Source organism: Poecilia reticulata, chromosome 2 (genome assembly GCF_904066995.2).
Source record: "Poecilia reticulata chromosome 2, P_reticulata-male-v2, whole genome shotgun sequence".
Classification (NCBI taxonomy): domain Eukaryota; kingdom Metazoa; phylum Chordata; class Actinopteri; order Cyprinodontiformes; family Poeciliidae; genus Poecilia; species Poecilia reticulata.
This window is the reverse complement of record NC_088831.1, coordinates 25,145,577-25,164,427: the sequence shown is the minus strand read 5'-3', so window position 1 is coordinate 25,164,427 and position 18,851 is coordinate 25,145,577. Positions and strand designations below refer to the sequence as shown.

The 18,851-nt window shown below is 39.0% G+C and overlaps 1 protein-coding gene across 1 annotated transcript; it reads right to left on the bottom strand.

Moving 5' to 3' along the window:
- Positions 1–770: 770 nt before the first annotated feature.
- col8a1a (collagen, type VIII, alpha 1a) lies at positions 771–13,153 on the bottom strand. The gene is made up of 3 exons (XM_008433912.2): positions 12,912–13,153; positions 5,101–5,404; positions 771–4,004 (listed from the first exon to the last, which is right to left on the bottom strand). The coding sequence occupies exons 2-3, from the start codon at positions 5,393–5,395 to the stop codon at positions 2,077–2,079; spliced, it is 2,223 nt and encodes a 740-aa protein (XP_008432134.1). The 5' UTR covers positions 5,396–5,404; positions 12,912–13,153; the 3' UTR covers positions 771–2,076.
- Between the last annotated feature and the right edge of the window lie 5,698 nt (positions 13,154–18,851).

Below are 18,851 nucleotides of genomic sequence, written 5' to 3'. Positions count from 1 at the left end.
TCGGTTCTATTCAGTTATTTTACCCCCAGAATCCCTAATGGAAATTAGATAAGCAAATAAATAAATAAATAAATAAATAAAAACAAAACAGTGTTATTTCAAACTTTTTGTCTTACATTTTGTTTTGATGTCAAATTATTGAATTCAACAGAAGGTTTAGAAAAATATATATTGATTATTCAGATAATTAACTGAACAAAGAAGGCAAACTTATTCACCAGTCCAAAGTTTTTTATTATAAAGTTCTTGTTATCTTTCAACCCCCTTTTTTAGGCCATCTTCTCCGTTGTTTTTTTTTGTTGTTTTTTTTTAAGCCAATCTCTATTCCCTGATTTTCTTCTATTTCACTTTCAATTGAACATATTGACATTGAACATATTGACGTTCCTGGAGGAAAATAGTTTCTAATCTTTTTGGACCAAAAAATAACTTCTATAGTCTATTCCAAAACAACTGTGTCCTTTTGTGTTGCTGCACACAGGGGACATAGTTGCCCAGGACATGTTGGGAAAAGGTATATACACACAAATTTAGAAATTTCTTTCCAAATAATTTACCAGTGTCAATTGGGTATGTTATTCCTGCTAATACTTGATTACTTGATACTTGATTCCTGCTAATACTGGACCTTAATTTTCTGTAATATACTGTCACAAGAAGAGTTGCTTCTTTTATAAATGCTGCCCTGAGCAAATAGACATAAACAACAAACTGTGAATATGCATAACATTATGCATGCAGCTTACAGTAAAAAGAAAGAAACATTCAGGTACAATTTTAATAAACATTTATTTTTTTTAAATAAATTGTCACAACAAAGTTTAAACACCAACACAACTCGATTACAGGGACGATATCATCACTCTTTTTTTAATCTCGTCATACTTTATTTTTTTCATCATAATCCATTACGTGGGAAATGGATTGTGAATGATGCGCTTCTAATATGAAATTGTGTCCTACATCTTAGATTTGAAACAGTGAATTTAAAAAAAATAAACTTGTTAAATAAAAAGAATTACAAAAAAAAACATTCACTTCAGTCAAACAAAATTAAGGAACCCAAATAAAGTTATTTCCAAAAGAGATAGACAATTAAAAACGTCACTTTTTTTAAAAGAATTAATGTTCTTTAAAACACTGAATGAATACCATTCCTCACTAAAAGTTGCTTGCTAAAAGATTAGTATACTTGTATGATACTTGTAACAATATTTTATGTCATTGTTATCCATTGTGGTGAAATGGTCTATTGTAGTCTGTTGAGTGGCTTTGTAGTTCAGAGCAATAATGTGTCTAGACTTTATGGGTTTTCCACAGCAGCAGATTCACAAAATTATCAGCAAACAATTCAAAATAAAAATAACATTACATTGTTTTTCTAATCTCCTCCATAAAAGCTCAATGTTCATTGTAAAGTTGTCATGTTGGTTTTTTATCATCTAAGATTTGTTTTCTTCTACACAAGAGTAGAATAATCAACATACACCTCAGTTCCTTCATGCATATCGTTTTACAGTCACATAGTTAGTTAGCCCTTGTGTTCTTCTCACTGAATTTTGCTATTAATTTTTTTCCCCAGAACTGAGACATTTTCAGCCTGCATAATAATAATACATGCTAACTTTAATGACAGACAGAAATAAAATTTAAAAATATCTATGTCGATTTTTGCATTAATACCCCAAGAGGCAGGAAGTACAAATGTAGAAATAAATAACAATTTACTGTCAAAATTGGTCCACATTGTTATAGTATAGTGTTTTTTTGTTTTTTTTTACCCACATTACCTGCTGGATGTCAATTTTGATGCTGTGCACTTTGACTCTGCTGTAACAGTGTAATGAACAAAAGAAGTTAATCTTACTATCTTGTTAATACACTCCATAAACTCCTTCATGTTTATAAAAAAAATAAAAAAATAAAAAACAAGTCTTAGGTCTCCCACTTGAATTGATTTTCAGGTCATACAGTACAGATTCTGTGCTTTCATCTCAGTCTAAGATAATTTATAATACCATCATTCATTATTCAGCGAAAAGCTTCCTCCTTTCCTTGCTCATGAAGTATGTGACTTTACATTGGATAGAGCAAATACCCAGTAAAGGAGGACTGCACATACTCTCCAGCATAAAGTCCTGAGGCTTGATCTGATGGCATTTGAATATACACAGTGTCCCCGGGTTGGAGAGGCAGGACTGCACTTCCAGAGGCTTGGTCTAAGGAACCTTTTTTGTATTCATCATATGTATACATCACAGGCTCATTGTTTCTCATCAAAGCCACCCACACGTTCTCTCCCTTGCAATGAATGTGGTAGGCAAAGTAGTAAATGCCGGGGATGTCACAGGTGAAGATTCCTGTCTGAGGATTGTAGTTTTGGCGGCCGTTGTACAACAGCTTATCAAAAACAACCGGACTCCCCACAGGTGGGAAGGGAGTGGACGCTACAGCCGTAAATGCTGGCATTTCAAGTCCACTGGAACCCATTACTTCAGCACCACCTCCACCGTATTTGCTCTTTTTGCCATAACTTCCGGCTTTAATACCATCTAGTCCTGGTCCCATCTCAGAGAGAACCCCAGCCATTTCTGGAGAGAAAACAGGTTCACCAGGTGGTCCTGGTGGTCCAGGTGGACCAGGTTGACCTGGCTGTCCTGGGAGTCCAGACAATCCCTCTCTTCCTTGGGGTCCTGCAGGACCAGGCAGGCCTGGACTCCCAATGACTGCAGTGCCTGGTGGACCAGGAAGTCCATTTTCTCCTTTAGGTCCTGTGGGACCTGGAGATCCCATTGGTCCAGCTGTACCGTCTATTCCAGGGATTCCTTGAGATCCTTGAATACCCTTTTCACCAGGTAATCCAGCCACTCCTCTTAAACCAGGAGTTCCCGGGGGACCAGGTATACCAGGTAGACCTTTATACCCATCAGCACCTTTAGGACCACTTGGTCCAGGTGGACCTCTAGGACCTGGTTCCCCAAGGTCCCCAGTTAGACCAGTCTTACCAGGAAGCCCTGGAGGACCAAGGTCACCTTTGGCCCCATCAAGCCCTTTAGGTCCTCCGTCTCCACAATCTCCTTTGGAACCAGGTGCACCTACGCTTCCAGGTCGTCCAATAGGTCCTGGAGGACCTGATGGACCACTTGGTCCAGGAGGTCCAAGCATTCCAGGTAATCCGCCATGGCCCTTATCTCCTTTGAGTCCTGGAGGCCCAGGTGGTCCATTCATTCCTTTATCACCTTTTGGTCCTGAAAGTCCTTGTTTACCAAATCCTGGAAGTCCTGGTTTTCCTGGCAATCCTGGTGGTCCTGTAGGGCCCTTTTCACCTGTCCTTCCTGGTTCTCCAGGCAGACCATTTTGACCTGGCTTTCCTTGACCAGGTAGACCTGGAGGGCCAGGTGGTCCTCCTTTCCCAGCTGGCCCAGGAAGCCCTGATTCCCCAGAATGTCCTTTATGTCCTGGTGGTCCTTGTGGACCTGGCAAACCATTCAACCCTGGTTTTCCAAAACCTGGCAGCCCTCTTGGGCCAGCCGGTCCAGGAGGCCCAGGAAGTCCTTTGTGACCAGGCTGTCCTGGAAGGCCCATTCCTTTGTCTCCTTTTGGTCCCGGTAATCCCGGCAGTCCTGGCAGGCCCTTGTGACCTGGTTCTCCTTTGCCACCTGGTTGTCCTGGTAATCCCTGCATCCCTGGTTTACCTATTCCAGGAAGCCCAGGTGGGCCCGAGGGTCCCTGAGGACCTGGTTGACCAGTGGGGCCTTCTTCACCTCTGGGTCCCATTTTTCCCTGAGGCCCAGGCTCACCAATTACACCTGGTTTTCCTGGCACTCCAGGCAAGCCTAGTTTCCCTATTCCAGGCAGTCCTGGTGGACCTGGAGGTCCCAGTTGGCCTTCAGGACCAGGCAAACCATCTCCTGGAGGCCCTGGAGGTCCCTCTGGTCCAGGTGGTCCAGCTGGGCCTTGTTCTCTCAGGGCAGCTCCTTCCACTGCACTAGGAATTGTTAGACCTGTGAGCAAAATGCATATATGTTAAATACAAACAGAGCATACTTACAAAAATATAGAAAGCATTTATTCCCAAAGTTATCACCTGTAACAGCACATTCCTTCACAAACAGTGATTCAGTCTGACCTCCACTAACATTATGATCAAGCCGTTAAGCCTTCTAGTGTGGCCAAATATATTTATGACCAATCAGGGAATAATCAGTGAACACATAAAGCTGTCCAGAGACGTTTGGTTCTGAGACATCAGCCAAAATAGTCTCTGTTCTCAGTGGACTGTGCTAAATACTCTAGATTGGGATCTATGTAGAGTAACTACTTGTGTGTACTTCACAAAAACAGAAAAACTTGTATCTGAGGTTGAAAGAATGAGACCAAAGTTATTTCAATCAAGGGGATTACAAATGTAAAGAAGAAATCAAGTTCAGAACTACTGGAAATTCTCGCATTGGTTAGTGCATAAACCATGGCCATTGCAAGTTCCTAATATATTTTGGACAACACACAAGCAAAAGTTCTGCCTCCCAGGCATGACACATTTGTTTGTGTGTCATAAACAAACAACAGGAACTCCTAAACCAAAAATGAAAGAACAGAAATTACATCATCAATCTGTAATTTCACCCCTGGCAGAGAGAGCAAATCTTTGTTCCTTAAGTTCTTATCAGTTTTTTAGGGGACCTCAACCGTCCCACTGAAGGGGTCTGTCAAAGTTTTTCATGAAAAGCTGTGGGGCTGGTTTACTAAATAGTCATTTAGGAAAGGGGAGGCATGACCATTTAGTATGCAGTAATTGTCAAATTAACAATTTTTCCAAAAATTAGGAATATTCCACAATCAACTTCTCAGGGGCCTTATCGCTAGGCTAATCAGACCAAGTGTCAGGTCTGATTAGCCACCCTGACACTTTCACACCAGTGTCAGGGTGTGAAAAAAACACTTCTAAAAAATATGTTTAACTATGCAACTTGAAATTTACCATACTGCGAAGAACAAAACGTATTTATATTTTTCACATTTCTGCAGATTTTGCCATGTATTTGTCAGCATATATATGCACATGGTCAATGTGTTGCTGTGTTCAGAAGGATTTCTAACCGTTGTCTTTGCCAGCATTGTAGTTTCCCCCTTTCCGAGGATTTTCTTTGCCTTTGAGCAGGGGGGTCTGGGGCAGCTCCTTCCTGTAGTGTGGAAACTGCATGTAGGGCACTTCTTTGCCAAGGTACTGTTGCTGAGGAAAACCTCCCTTGCCCATGTTAATGTGCTGAAGGTGGTGCATTGGCTGGTACGGCTGGGGGTGTTGAGTGTGTCCGTAGTATGCACCACCAGTCACAGATATGAAGACGACAAGCTGGAGCAGAACAGTGGCGAGGGGCCTAAGAAGGGGAGGCATGACCAAAGCCTGTGGAGAGAGTGAATAATTAATAATGTGATTTATCTCTTGCAGCTGAACATCGCATTTCTAATGTTTTGTCTTCAGACAGGAAGCAACAACCACACTCTGTCTCCCTCTCTTGGACATTTCTAACAATTACACCTATCATTTGCTACTGAGATAGTCGGAATTTGGGAATTAGTTATGTTAAAATCCTATAAATAGGTAATATCAAGGAATAAATAACTTTTTGGCACTTGGGATTTTATTTTATTTATTTTTTTTACACAGCTTTACTTCACACAGGGAAGCTTTATGTGGCCTTCATTTTCTATGCCACAGTAGTTGATTAGTCTATCCTAGAAACTGAAGTGGCAAATTTAACAGAGACCAAGATCAAGGCCCCTCTGTGTCAAGCCATTATCTTTACCCTCAAGAAAAACCTAATCTGGAAGAGACTCAGCCACTGCATAACTATTTATAACCTTTTCACAGGACTATGAAAAATTCTGAACTGGCTCACTCAATGATTGTGTTCAGTTCTTACAACAACAACAAAAAAATCTCAGAGCTTTTTGGTTTTTGTGACAAAAATAATTTCTACACACATTGTAGAAAATAAAGGCCACACATCATAAACTAAACAAGCTGTTTTTGGATCTGAAAAAGGTAGAAAGGTAAAAAGAAATTACAGAGACAAACTTATATGTACATGCATATGATATACAATAAATGTAAACATGAAAACACAGAAAAAGAAGCTTTTTTTAGTTGGAGAAAGTGGGATTCTGAGAAAGTTACCAAGGACAAATTTCTGGTATGTGTGAACGTACTTGGCAAAGAAAGCTAGATTCTGATTCTGAGACATACCTCAGTGTCTGCGCTAAGGCAACTTTCATTTGAAATCCACAGTATTCATCAATTTCCATGTTTATACAGTTTAAGGCCTAAGTGCAGATAGGTGTAGGTTGGTTGGGTGTTACAGAATATTCCACTTCATAATATTTGGTTGAGTTTATATCACCCAACACTTCACAGCCAAAGTCTACTCTCAGTACTTTGCATTAAAACAAACAGACTAAATTCAAATTCTGTTTCATTCAGTGAGCATTAGTCTATTCAATGCCAGTAATTCCCATACAGCTGTCACGATAACAGAAATCACCACTTTCCTATTTGAAAGAGATGTTGTTGACTCTGTTTATTATTGCTGTGCTCGGTATGCCTGGACTCTAAAGGCACCAAAAGCAGCATCAGTCCTTCAAAGGTTACCTCTCATCAAAACAGACAGTGGCACGGCTGTGTCAAAATTACCAGAAACACGAGAAAAGCTCAAAGTAGGAGAAAAGTTCAACATCTCCTAATGGAAAGGATAACGTTTGGAATTTAAATCAGGCAATTCTACATTTGTTTTGAATACTGTAAAAAATAATTCTGAAATTTAGATTTATCAGCATTTTAGGATTATTGAGCCTTTGATGTCCTTCAGAGTCAATAGATCCACCCTTTGACTAAGAGTAGAGTTAATCTGCTGGTTGACCAGCAGATTATTTTAAGATCTGTGAGAACTCTGCAGCTGGAGCATAATCATTGTTTATGGTGACTTAGTCTTCTAGTTGTAGGCCACAAAGATAGGTGTCTCTCTGTGTGTAAATGTTTTCAAAGTACTAAGACAAATTTTCCAAAATTTGGGGGTCCATAAAACAAAAAAATTACATCAGATGTCTGTAACAACCCAAATAAAACAACAAATGTAAAGAAATCAAAGGACGTTAGTCCACAGATTAAGTTGCTTGCAAAAAAGTGGAACAACAAGGGGAGTAATGGGGTTTACAGTAGGGAACAGTTAATTAACATCACAAAAGCAAAGCTGAAATACTACCACAACTAAAGTCACAAATCCCATGGAAGTTCAAAAAGATTTGTTGTGAATCCAAAGCAGGATCAAAGATGATCAAACCATCTCTTCCATCTATTACAAAGGGAGATTGTTGGCTAACAAGTTGGATGAACTCCAGGCCCCGACAAGGATTCAGGCAGAGAATCGGAAATGTATGTGTTTTACTGAGACATGTCTGCAGGATCGATTCCCCAACTCTGGCGTCTCTCATAAGCAGAGAGAGATTAAAAGAGGAGCAGGAAAAGAAAAGAAGATGGATTAGAAGTGCTTGTCAACAACAGATGGTGTCATCCAGGAGACGTCGCTGTGAAGTGTCATCTCTGCTGTCCAGTTAATAAACTTTTAGCAGTAAGTTTTTATCCTCATTATTAAGCAAGAGAGTTCACCAGTGTTATTTTGGCAACCGCTTTATTCAGTTTAAACTCAGCTGTTGCCGATAACGCATGCGATGTCATCAGTTCAGTTGCTGCTAAACAGATTCAGTTCCCCAATGCATTTGTGGCAATATTTTAATCATGTCTCACTCTCTGTTTTACTGCTTTTCAGCAGATTGCCGGCTGCTCTACCAGAGAAAACAAGATGTTGAATTTGTTTTATTTTCCAAAGCAAGAAGTCCTCTTGAAAAATAAGATGAGCAGCTGTGTGGGATTCTGCAGCTCTTCAAACTTAGCTTGACAAAGAACTCAAGTTCTTTGTTTGTTTTTTTCATAATTTCATAACAATAAAAATCAAGAAGATTGCGGACAACCCTGACCATGCTCTTCATAAGACTAGAAAAACAGCTTCAGGCATTCACAAATAAAAATAATTTTTCACAATTGAAACCAAATGTTTATAGCCTCATGGTATTTCTTAGTGCAGTGATAGGGATGTAACAGACTGAAACTACACTGATGTACTAGCACAACATCTTAGCGTGAGCATGCAGTCGATGACTGTCAGATGAGGCCATTCAAACTCTACCCTGTTAAAATGCTAAGTTTTTGGTGATGAAAAAAAATCAGACTTTGATGAATAATTTCTAAACTTATTTCATATATAATGTGCATTTAGCATTTATGAATTAACTGAAAAGTTTAAAATTTTAAAGAAAATTAGATTGAAAAAAAAACCTTTGGAATAACTCTGCTGCATAAATCTCAACACCTTTAGCATTAATTTGTATTTTTTCTGTATCTTTAGTCTCTTTAACCCCCAAACCAAAAAAATTAATGTACAGCCAATCAAAATTTTAGTCAGGTGTGTTGGTAGCTCTTGTAAATTGATCTTGGCACCTCTGATGTATAAGCTTTGCATGCTTACATTTCTTCAAGCCTTGCGCAGTCAATCTTGGGAAATTTTAGATACCCACTCCTGAGAAAAATGAAAACTGCTTGAAACATTTTTGACTAGAGAATAATCTTTCTCACAGCAGAATGACGGACTTCAAAATCTTTGAGTATGGCCTTTTCAACCCTTCATAATTTAATTGACAGCAACAATTGCTTGCCTTGGCATTGTGTTAATACGCACTTGAATACTGCAAATTAGCCAAATCAATAAATGTCAGCTTCCATTGCTATTTATTAGTTAACCAAGCTTAGCTTCAGGGCAGCATGTGAGGAAGTTAATTATATTTGTCCACTCGACTGTTTTCCCTGTTTATAAATCAGTTCATGTAGATTTAAGTTGGATTCTGTGATCAACATTCAGCAAACGATGAAGGTTAACATTCAGATACTTTGTTCCAAATATTGATACTGCAAGAATATATTCTCTTGAATCACTAAAACAGTTAAAAATGTAACGGAGAGGTTGAAGCTTCAGCAACATATCACCTTTTTTCTGTGAATGTCATATGAATATGCTGTGAGTGAACAAAAAGAAAGGGGGAAAAGTAAGAAATGATGCTTATTAAAGCACTGAAAACATTAGCAGCTCAGCAGAACCATAATGATTCATGACCTTGTGACTAAAATGGTCCATATGGAAATGCAAAGCAACCAATCTAATAGTTACAACGGTATCTCACCAGGATCAAAAAGACAGATGTTTCCTCCAAAAACAGTAATGTTTGGAGAAAAAAAAAAGTCCTATCTAAAATGTTTCTCTCATTCCATCATGTAACTTTGCACAGCACAGGTTTATTTTTTCAGGTTTGGAATGAAAATTTTCTCAAATGAGCATTTGTAGCTAAAGTGTGTGTTAGCTCTTAGCATGACACACTGAAAATATCAATTTAAATTGAATTAAAGTGTTTCACATCAGATCTCAGCGGATGAATGTGGCAGTCATGTTCACAAGAGACAGTGGAGTTCAACAATGGAAATATATATTAATCTCAGCTTCCATTCACCTCCAGAAACCCTGTCACATTGTGAGACAGACTGTTCTGTTTCTGTTTCCCGTGTGCTAACTCAGAGTTGCAAATGTCCGGTTTTTGCCCTCCGTGGCCTTTTTTGCTTTTAAATATCCTCTGGATAAGTTACTAACTCACAGATGGCAAAGGAGATCACAGGACAGCTCGGTTCGCAAACAGACGAGGAAAAGGTCTCAAAAATCCAGAGGTGATGAGATGTGAGCACAGAAATGCTTTCTTATGGAAGTACTGAGTCTGCACTGTTTGTGTAAAAAAAAAAAAACAAAGGAATTTATTATTTAATATATGTAACCTAAGTTGAATATAGACAGAGATTAAAATCTACTTGAGGGAACAGGTCAGGGTCTTTGTGGCTCTTTGTAGCTTAGTAAATAACTCTTGGTGTCTTCCTTTAGCACAGATTCAGAAGGGATGGCCCTGGTAGATGAAGCTAACATGTTAGCAAACAGAGGGGCAAGACTGAAGCAGACTTTTAACATCTTAGTACAACTTCAGTTTAACAAACCGTCACAGTTCTTCCAAAGATCTCCCCAAAGCAAATGAGGTTGGAGCCTCTGTACTCCAAACTCAGTCGGAGCACACGATAATCAATAATCAATCACCTACATGTGTGAAACATGTACTGAAAGCAGGACATACAAAGTGTTTCTGGTCAGATTAAGTGGCCAGCAACAACATAGCAGTTTCAGTAAATGTTTTTATATAAATTTTTACTCTATCTTGTCTTTTTGCTCTGAAAGAAAACACTTGACATATTCTGTTCTCAATAGGTGTTTCAAACAGGAAGCTTATTGGTGTTGCACCACCTCCAACCTCCATTTCCTTTGTAAATGATCATTGGCTTCTTTCTACAAAGCAGTCCAATGTAAACCTGATTATGATCTCTAGATTAGTAGAATAGTGTCTGCCAATGCTTCTGGTCGGAGTAAATACCTAACTGAAATGTAAGGCGGCGTAAAAAATTTATAAAATAACACTTTCATAAACTGATGTAATATTTTTGCTTTTCTGCTTTGATGTTGGTTAAACTTCAGCGTTTAGAGAACCAACTAATCTCGATTTACACTAAATGAAGACACAAGGTTTGTTTTCTACAGGCGAAATATCAAATCCTCTTGACTTTTAACAAAACTTCACTTCAAAAGTGAATACGGATGATTATCCGTATCATCCAAAGCACCATGATGTCCTTTCTGCACCAGCAACTATTTGTCATGCTTATGTTTTTCTTTTGCAAAAACCCTTAATCTCAAGTGACCTTTGGTTGTGGTTTCTTGGTGAAAGGAAAAAAACATTTGTAGTCCCTTATCTCCCTGAACCCAGTGTTTAGCACAGAGTACCTCGTAAAATTAACACATGCCCAAGTCACGTCAGAAACTTTCTCACTCAAACAAATACTGTGCGCATACTATTGGAACGCAGCTCCTCCAAACACACTGTCACAGCTGTGCAGCTAAATGAGCTAAATGTTTACCTCCCTTTCTCCCCCCTATCCTTTCCCTGCCATCAGTCTTGGTCTTTATGGCATTCTTTAGGCCCTTTGTGCGTTTCTGGTTGTTACTGAATAATGCAAACATGGGGGTTGCAATGTTGTACGAGCAAATAATCAGTTTCAAAGGTTATGTGTTCTTGAAAAGAAGCAGAAAAACAATTTAAGGTCTTAATCCCTGCAGGACGGTTCATATATTCAGATTAATACACACATCAGTCCATAATACGCTGACGTGAATCAAAGCAAGACGAGAAAAGAAAGACAAGAACAAAAACCATTAATGTGAAATTACCAGAATGGATTAATTTAATCATTTTAGAGAATAATTTAAGACTATTTTTCTATATAACCGTTCCATGCATCAACAAGTATATAGGAGCATCTAAATAACTTAAAATGTTATTGAAATGTTAATTTATTAATTCATCTTAAAAAGTGAAACTTATATATTGGATAGATTCATTACACACAGAGAGATCTTCAAACATGATGGGGGAAAAAATTGTCGTATAAAAAGTTGATGCTTTCGAAATAGAATAACATAGAAGGCGTCAGTTTCAATACAGAAATGACATAGCCATTTATGCCAGGCAATTTCCTCCCAATATCAAAACAATACAGTTATAAAAGTTCTTAGATGTTAACTGAAGTCACCAATACCTACTAATTTTATTTATTTACTTCTTTTTTTTTACATTTAAGGTTGTCATACTGTAGCAGGACAGGCACTGCTGATGGCCAGGCAGCCATGTGGGTTTGAAGAAATTTTTCATAAATGTGGTCAAGTTGGCCAGTAGGTGGCAGACCCATTCTCTGTTAGGACAGGTGTCCAATCAAAGTATGTGTATTTTAACTATCCCAAAAACTGGAGCAGAGCACCAGCAGCCCTTAGGTCTCAGTTGGTGTGTTCTGTCTTAAATCACAAGCCTTCAATAGGAATCTAACCCCGTCATGAAGGATTTGGGAAGCTGCGACTGACAAAAAAGTAAGACACGCCAGAGAAAGAGAACATTATACAGCATATCGGTTGGAAGAGACAGAGATCCTGCAGGCTAGCGGCGCTGTTTACTCTGCAGTTTTTCTCACCAAACTGCTGCTCTCGCCCCCGTCGCATTCATCTGTCAGTTTGGCTTCAACTTTCTGCACACATGCACGCATTCGGCGGGACTGAATGAATATTTGCCTTCAAGCACATCTTCTCTCTCTCTCTCTCTCTCTCTCTCTCTCTCTCTCTCTCTCTCTCTCTCTCTCTCTCCCTCTCTCTCCCTATCTCTCTCTGACACACAGACATGGGTGCATATAGTTGTTTGTGTCATGCAGCAGCCTGAAAGACTCCAGTCTGGGTTAGGAGATGTTCTGCCTTGGTCTCTGCATGATGATGTGAAGACTTATTGCTGCACAGCTAAAGATCAAATTTCTAAAGTCTTTCAGAGCTTTTCTTTTCTTTTTTAAAATAGATCAAATAGCAGGAATAAATTCTTAAAAGTTGTTAATTTTGATGTAGCTATATCGAGTGAATTATTCCTCTTTAGAAAGATGAAGTGAATGTAGCACTATTAAGGATTAACCTTCACCGGTTAATGAAAGATGATTCCAAAGATTATACATTTAAATGAGAAAAACAAGAATTTAAACTGTGATTAAATATAGAACAGACATGTAGTTATAATAAATCTGAAAGTTAAATGTATTAAAGCCAACATTCATGCAGTCCATTTAAATATGGCAAAAATAAAAAAATCAGAACAAACAAAAGATGAGCTGAATAGGGTGCAGAGCCTACCTTCTGAGGAACCAGTTTATGGGGAAATAATCACCCTAATCACACTAAGAGACAAAACAGCAGCCAGAGAGAGCCTCTCCTGGTGGGTGTGCCAATAAGAAACCCTCACCTTGTGGAAAGAGCTTTTATCTGCTGCAGGGTGGAGTCTCTGGGGTGGGTGGGAGATCGGACAGATCGGACAAGAGTAAATACAATATCCCCGAAAATACGCTAGGCCATAATTTATGGCGACAAAACATGTTCACGTCTGCTTGGTAAGCAAACACAGAGGACGACAATGATGAATCATGAGTATTTTCTTGTAATAGGTTGAGCACTGAATGCAGTGGAAGAAAAGTCTAGGAAAGCTGGGGAGGGAGAAAAACGTAAAGAAAAAAAACACAAATAGCAAAAGAATTGCATATTCAAAAATACTTTATTGAACCCAAAGGGAGATTAAATGTTGCTGTAACTCATTTAATTAAAGAGCTGTTGTAGATGATGGCTGTGGGCAGGAAACATTTTCTGTGGCAGACTGTATTACAATGAATATGAAACGTATCCATTAAGTTACAAATAGTATAATGATAATAATCTGCAGTTCTACATCTTATGATCAAAGCTGTAATTAATAATTTATAACAATAAAGGATAATTCCAACAAACTATTAGCATGCTATTTTAATTAAATATAGCATTTTGTTGTTTTGCATCTTTTACTTTTTGTTCCATTATTGCAAGACTGTAACTCTACATTAAAATGGGAGTAATTTAAAGAAAATAATAAATGAAGCCATTTTTGATTGGATGAGATCTGTAAGACATTTCAATCACATCGATATAAAAATAAGAATAAGTCGATGGGAAACTTGTGTCCTTGTGTGAAAAAAAGTCAATCAGCTTCATCTGAAGCTGACTGAAAATATACAGAACTTCTCCTCTGAGGGTCTTTGTCATCCTCTGACGACAGAGTCTTTCCAGGGCAGGCTTTAACACCTGGGTACAACAACTTCCTTTTTGACATCTCTCTAACTCTGACGTGTCAGACAGGCTAAATATATACAGTCTGAATGTGCGTGAGGTGCGGCTTATGCACTGCTTTACTGTTTCACACATAAACACTCTTATTTTAACACTTTTTAAGAGATAGCATCTTTGTCTTAATTTTGATGACTAAATGTCCTGGTTGTGTCTCAGCGTGTGTGTGAATACAAGAGGCTCCAAACTCACGCCAGGGTGTAAAAGGGCGACTGTCTGGTTGCATCACCAAAAACCAGCCACCAGCTTAGTCAGAGGAACTGATTTAGGCCCGATTTGGAAGTTAATGGATGCTAACGTAACAGGCTGTTTTATTGGTAAACATTTTTCTTCTTCTTGACGGAATAAGCAAAAAACAATTGTGTGGGAATGATTGGTTTGGCTTTAATTGCTCAAACAGCATCGATTGTGTCATTTTTTTTAAATTTTTTTTTAGAATCAAGTTTCTATATGCCGCTAAATAAAGCAGTGCAGTTCTTAGTTCGGTTGAACCTGCAAACACGAAGCTCAAAGAAATGCTATAAATGCACTTCTGTGAGACACTTTGCAGACGTACATTTTGAGGTGCTGTGTGAAAGGTACACGGCAGACAGCGGGTAATGAGCTGTGTGTGTGTGCGTTTGTCCTCGTGCTTCAGTCCTCTTCCCGTTCTCCTAATGAAGCCTCAATGGGCCTAAAAACAGCCTCACACCGTCCGTCCTGCAGCACATGAAAGAAAACCCGAACCGGTTCGGATCATGCGACTTCCTGAGGCTCGAGTCTTCATACGTCTGCATGTCAATGGTGGTGATTAACAGGGTCCCTCCCCTACGCAACAGTTTTAGCAGAACAAAAGAAAAAGGTTCTTAAATAAGTAATACATATCTTGTATCTTCCCCAACACTGAACAGTTTATTTCCAATAGGAAGAATGAAACTTATACTATTGCTTTGTTAACCTTGCTTTACCAAGTCAGACACGTCTTGTTTCCACCTGTGCTATCTATTTTTGTAACAAAATCTAAAATGAAACAATAAGTTGGAAAAACATCAATTAGCCTATTAGTGTTTTCAGATCAGTTATCACCATTTAAACAAAGGAATAAAAAGTCTAGAAATTTAGACTCTCTCTTATCAATTTGTTTTTTATTTTTTTGTTGCAATTTGAGTTGCCGAACCGTAGCTTGGTCACATTTTAAGATGAGTTTATGTTGAGGAGCTGGTAAGGCTCCAGCATTCTTTGCTCCACTCCTCTTTACCATGAGGCAATGCTGGAATTTGCCTGGCAAACAGAAGCAAACATCTAAAAGTGTCTGTGTCACCTCATCTTCAGGCACAGAGTTGTGGAATTTAGACGTCCTACAATACTTGTGAATGATAAACCTCATCAGCCTGGATCATTAGCCATTTATCGATATGCTCTGTGATGAAACACGAGTTTATCTTTTCAAAAGAGTGAACTGTTATTTAGCTCTGTATGATGTCACTCTGCCAGTAGAGAACATTTTCAAGAACAAGTTACGCTTTTGGCATTTTAAGCCGTTGTGCCTTTGCAAAGCTACAATGAAAATTTCAAAGGCATTCAATTTATGTAATGTAATATTCATATTAATATCCTTTTTTTAAGAGAGACATGGCCAGGAAGGTAACAAGACATCCCTCTAATATACTTTAATTACTGGAAGAAAAGAAGTCTCATTATAGTGGATACTGTATGTTCATTCTGGTAAATCATTTGAGGACCAACTTACAATCTAATGCATTGTAATCTGCTTACCAAAACAGCGAGGTCTGTTGTGTCAAAAGATTTTGACAGACCAAGAAATTAGCAAATTAGCTTTAAAAATCTGGGAATAATAATATTCATCGCGCCATGTACTACATGCTGCATTTTCTGGGAATGTGGGAGATCCTGATACTTGTGTTTCTAATTCACCTGTTGCCACATACTAAGTATTAATATTTGACGTCATGATTAGCATAGTAACATTTTCAGTAGAGTGCCAAACGATGGAGGAAATAGTAAGGTTGGACAATCAGATGAAAAATGTTATAAGCAATCAGTGACAGATGTTTTGGGCTTATTCAAGGCAGTGAAGGCATCCATGTCCAAGGGCAGTGGGCAGTAATAATACAGAACATATTTTACAGTTCCACTGCTGTAAGCTGGGCTTGTTTTTTGGTGAGAGTTGGACTCCGTCAGGTTATCTATTGTTACCGATTCTGTTGATAATCTTTATGGACAGAATTTCTAGGCAGAGCCTGTTGACTAGATCCATTTTGGTGGCCTCAGGATCGCGTCTCTGCTTTTTGAAGATGATGTGATCCTTTTGGCTTCATCAGATTGGGATTTTGCCAATCTGATGGCAAAATCAGATTGGCAAAATCTGATTTTTTGCCAAAATTTTGCCAATTTTTTGCCACACGTCTTTGGAGTGTGGGACAGAGTCAGAGTGCCCACAGAGAATCCTGTCCATGCAATGGGAGAACATGAAAACTTTGTGCAGAAAGAATGGACCGTGTTGCTCCAAGGCATCAGAGCTGCCAACTGAACGACTGCGACTCAAGGACTGTGCACGGTGAACGCGTGCGATCCATATAAAGAGGCCCTGGCGAGTTCAAGCCCTGGCTTGTTGACCTTTGCCACATGTCTTATGACTGATTCTACTCAAAACCTCAAACAAAAACTTCTGTAATTCTCAGGGTGTGAAAACTTTATTGAGGGCAAGTTTTGAAAGAGTCAAAAATATGTTATAATCCTCTTCTTCTTCTATTTTGAGGTACATAGTATCTATGCATTTGTATTTCCTTGTCGTTTTGATTTACCAAAAAATGTAACATTTAATCTAGCTATTTTTACATGTTTCTTAAGTCATTTACTACAGTTTCCATTTCTTCACTGACTGGGATGACTTCACCTCCAACCTGTTATGTGCTGTAAGAATATTTCTTATTCTTTGGTCTTCAGTATGTTTAACAGACATAAATCATTTGCTTAAAGACTCTCCTGTGTCATGTAAAAATGTCCATCTCAACGTCAAAAAGGCCAGAGGTTTGGCTGCTCCATTTTTTAAGAAAACAGTTGTTGCCGCTCACACTACTGGGCTCCCAGGACTGGTACCACAGTGTCCAGCCCTCTTGCAGACCTGCACACCATCTGCGGGAGGCATTCCATTGAGGTCAGCATCCCAAGACCCTCAATTTTCCCCTTGAAGACAAAATGTGCAGCAAATATTGCCCAGTTTTCACTTTAAATGGGCATCATGCATCACGCATCACTCCAGCCTTTCAATTGCATTTAATTTAGCAATCTCTGCTTCAACTTCAGACAACAGTTCAGACATAAAAACTCCCTTAGAGACAGACACATTGAGCAGGGAAGTCTCCTCTTAGTCTGCCGAGCCTGGCGACACAAGCGCTCAAATGAGGGTCATAATGCACATGCATGCGTGTCTCTGTGTGTAAAAGCCGTGTTTAGCTCTGAAAGTTTGCTCTCATGGACGGGGGTGCACTTTCCCCACTCACAGATAGTCTGAACTGAGACGAGTCTTCACACAGTAGTGGCACACAAAACCTTGCACACATTCAGTGCAGGACACCACCTCATGTTCAAACACGTTCGGTGTGTCTCCTCCGTGAACTCTCCACTTTCCATACCATATGCGGCACCTGGCTAACAATCCTTCACAGTCAGTCAGCAGCCTGTAACATTACTGTCTGACCGGGCTGCCCGGTGATGACGTCATTGGGTTTGTACAGTATGAGGAGGGGTTTAGGGTCGTGATTCATTGAAAAGACTCATTATCTGGAGGACCATAAACCAAATAAAATGCAAAAAATATTGTAATTGCAGAAAACGCATAACCCCGTCTTCCTATTCTCAGCAGCAAGCAGCGGCCGCTTGTTCAGTATGCAGTCAACTCCCATTGACTGCACATACATAAATAGAAAACTTGTTTCGAAAATAACTAACTTATGTTATATTTAATTATCAAGCATTCATTACTGGGCCAAAGAGAAATCAAAAGTCAAACGGCACAACTTTCCGAGAAAATAGTGGACACCGTTTGAAATTTGACATTGGGTGTCTTTGGTTGTTGGAGTTAAATCAGCAGGTGCTGCTGCTCTCAACCTGAAAGACCACAAACCTCTGAGTCAAGCTGGTGACCAGGGACTTTCTTTCCTATTTGTTCTCATCTCTATATTACCAATATACATGTTCATCAAATACCCCCCCAAAAGATACTGTAGTAACAATAATGTGCATCCATCTTACCATCTCTTCTTTCTATGCGTGACTGCCTTGTCTTGCTTTTCCCAGCATTTGTAGCTCAGGAAAAAGCATTCTGTGAGGGATATATGCCAAACAGAGGCAGACAGTCTGTCGATTCCTGTCACCTGTGATTTATGTACTTATTTTTGTCTGATTTTTGGTAAGTGGAAGAAACAAGTGACATGCGGGCAAACATATTTGAGGTTGTTGCAGAGGGTCGAGGAGGAGTGACAAGGTCGCACAGAAAGACAAATAGAACCAAGTGCATTTTCTTTAAATGTGCTGGTTTTTAATTCTCTCTTACACTTTCCTCTAATCCAAATCAAAGTTGCTGTTGCGGTTTCATTTTGAAATACTGAAGCGATCATAGATATGTTTATGATCACTTCCAACATAGAAGGAGACCTCGTATTCTCATCTCCTACAAATGAAAGCTTTATTATCTGGCGCTACAGCTGCAAATTAACCAGGGTCACGACACAGGTGAACCAGACATGAGCACAAACAAAAACACAAATGGACTTCACACTGACATTTTTCCTGCTGGCATTGTGTGATTAATAGTTCTCGTAGCTTTGTGTCAATTCTTGCACATTGTTTTCAGCTCCAACAACCCACATGTTGACATCGTGTTTGCTTGAGTTTGAGTCTACTGTCTATATGATGAATCTA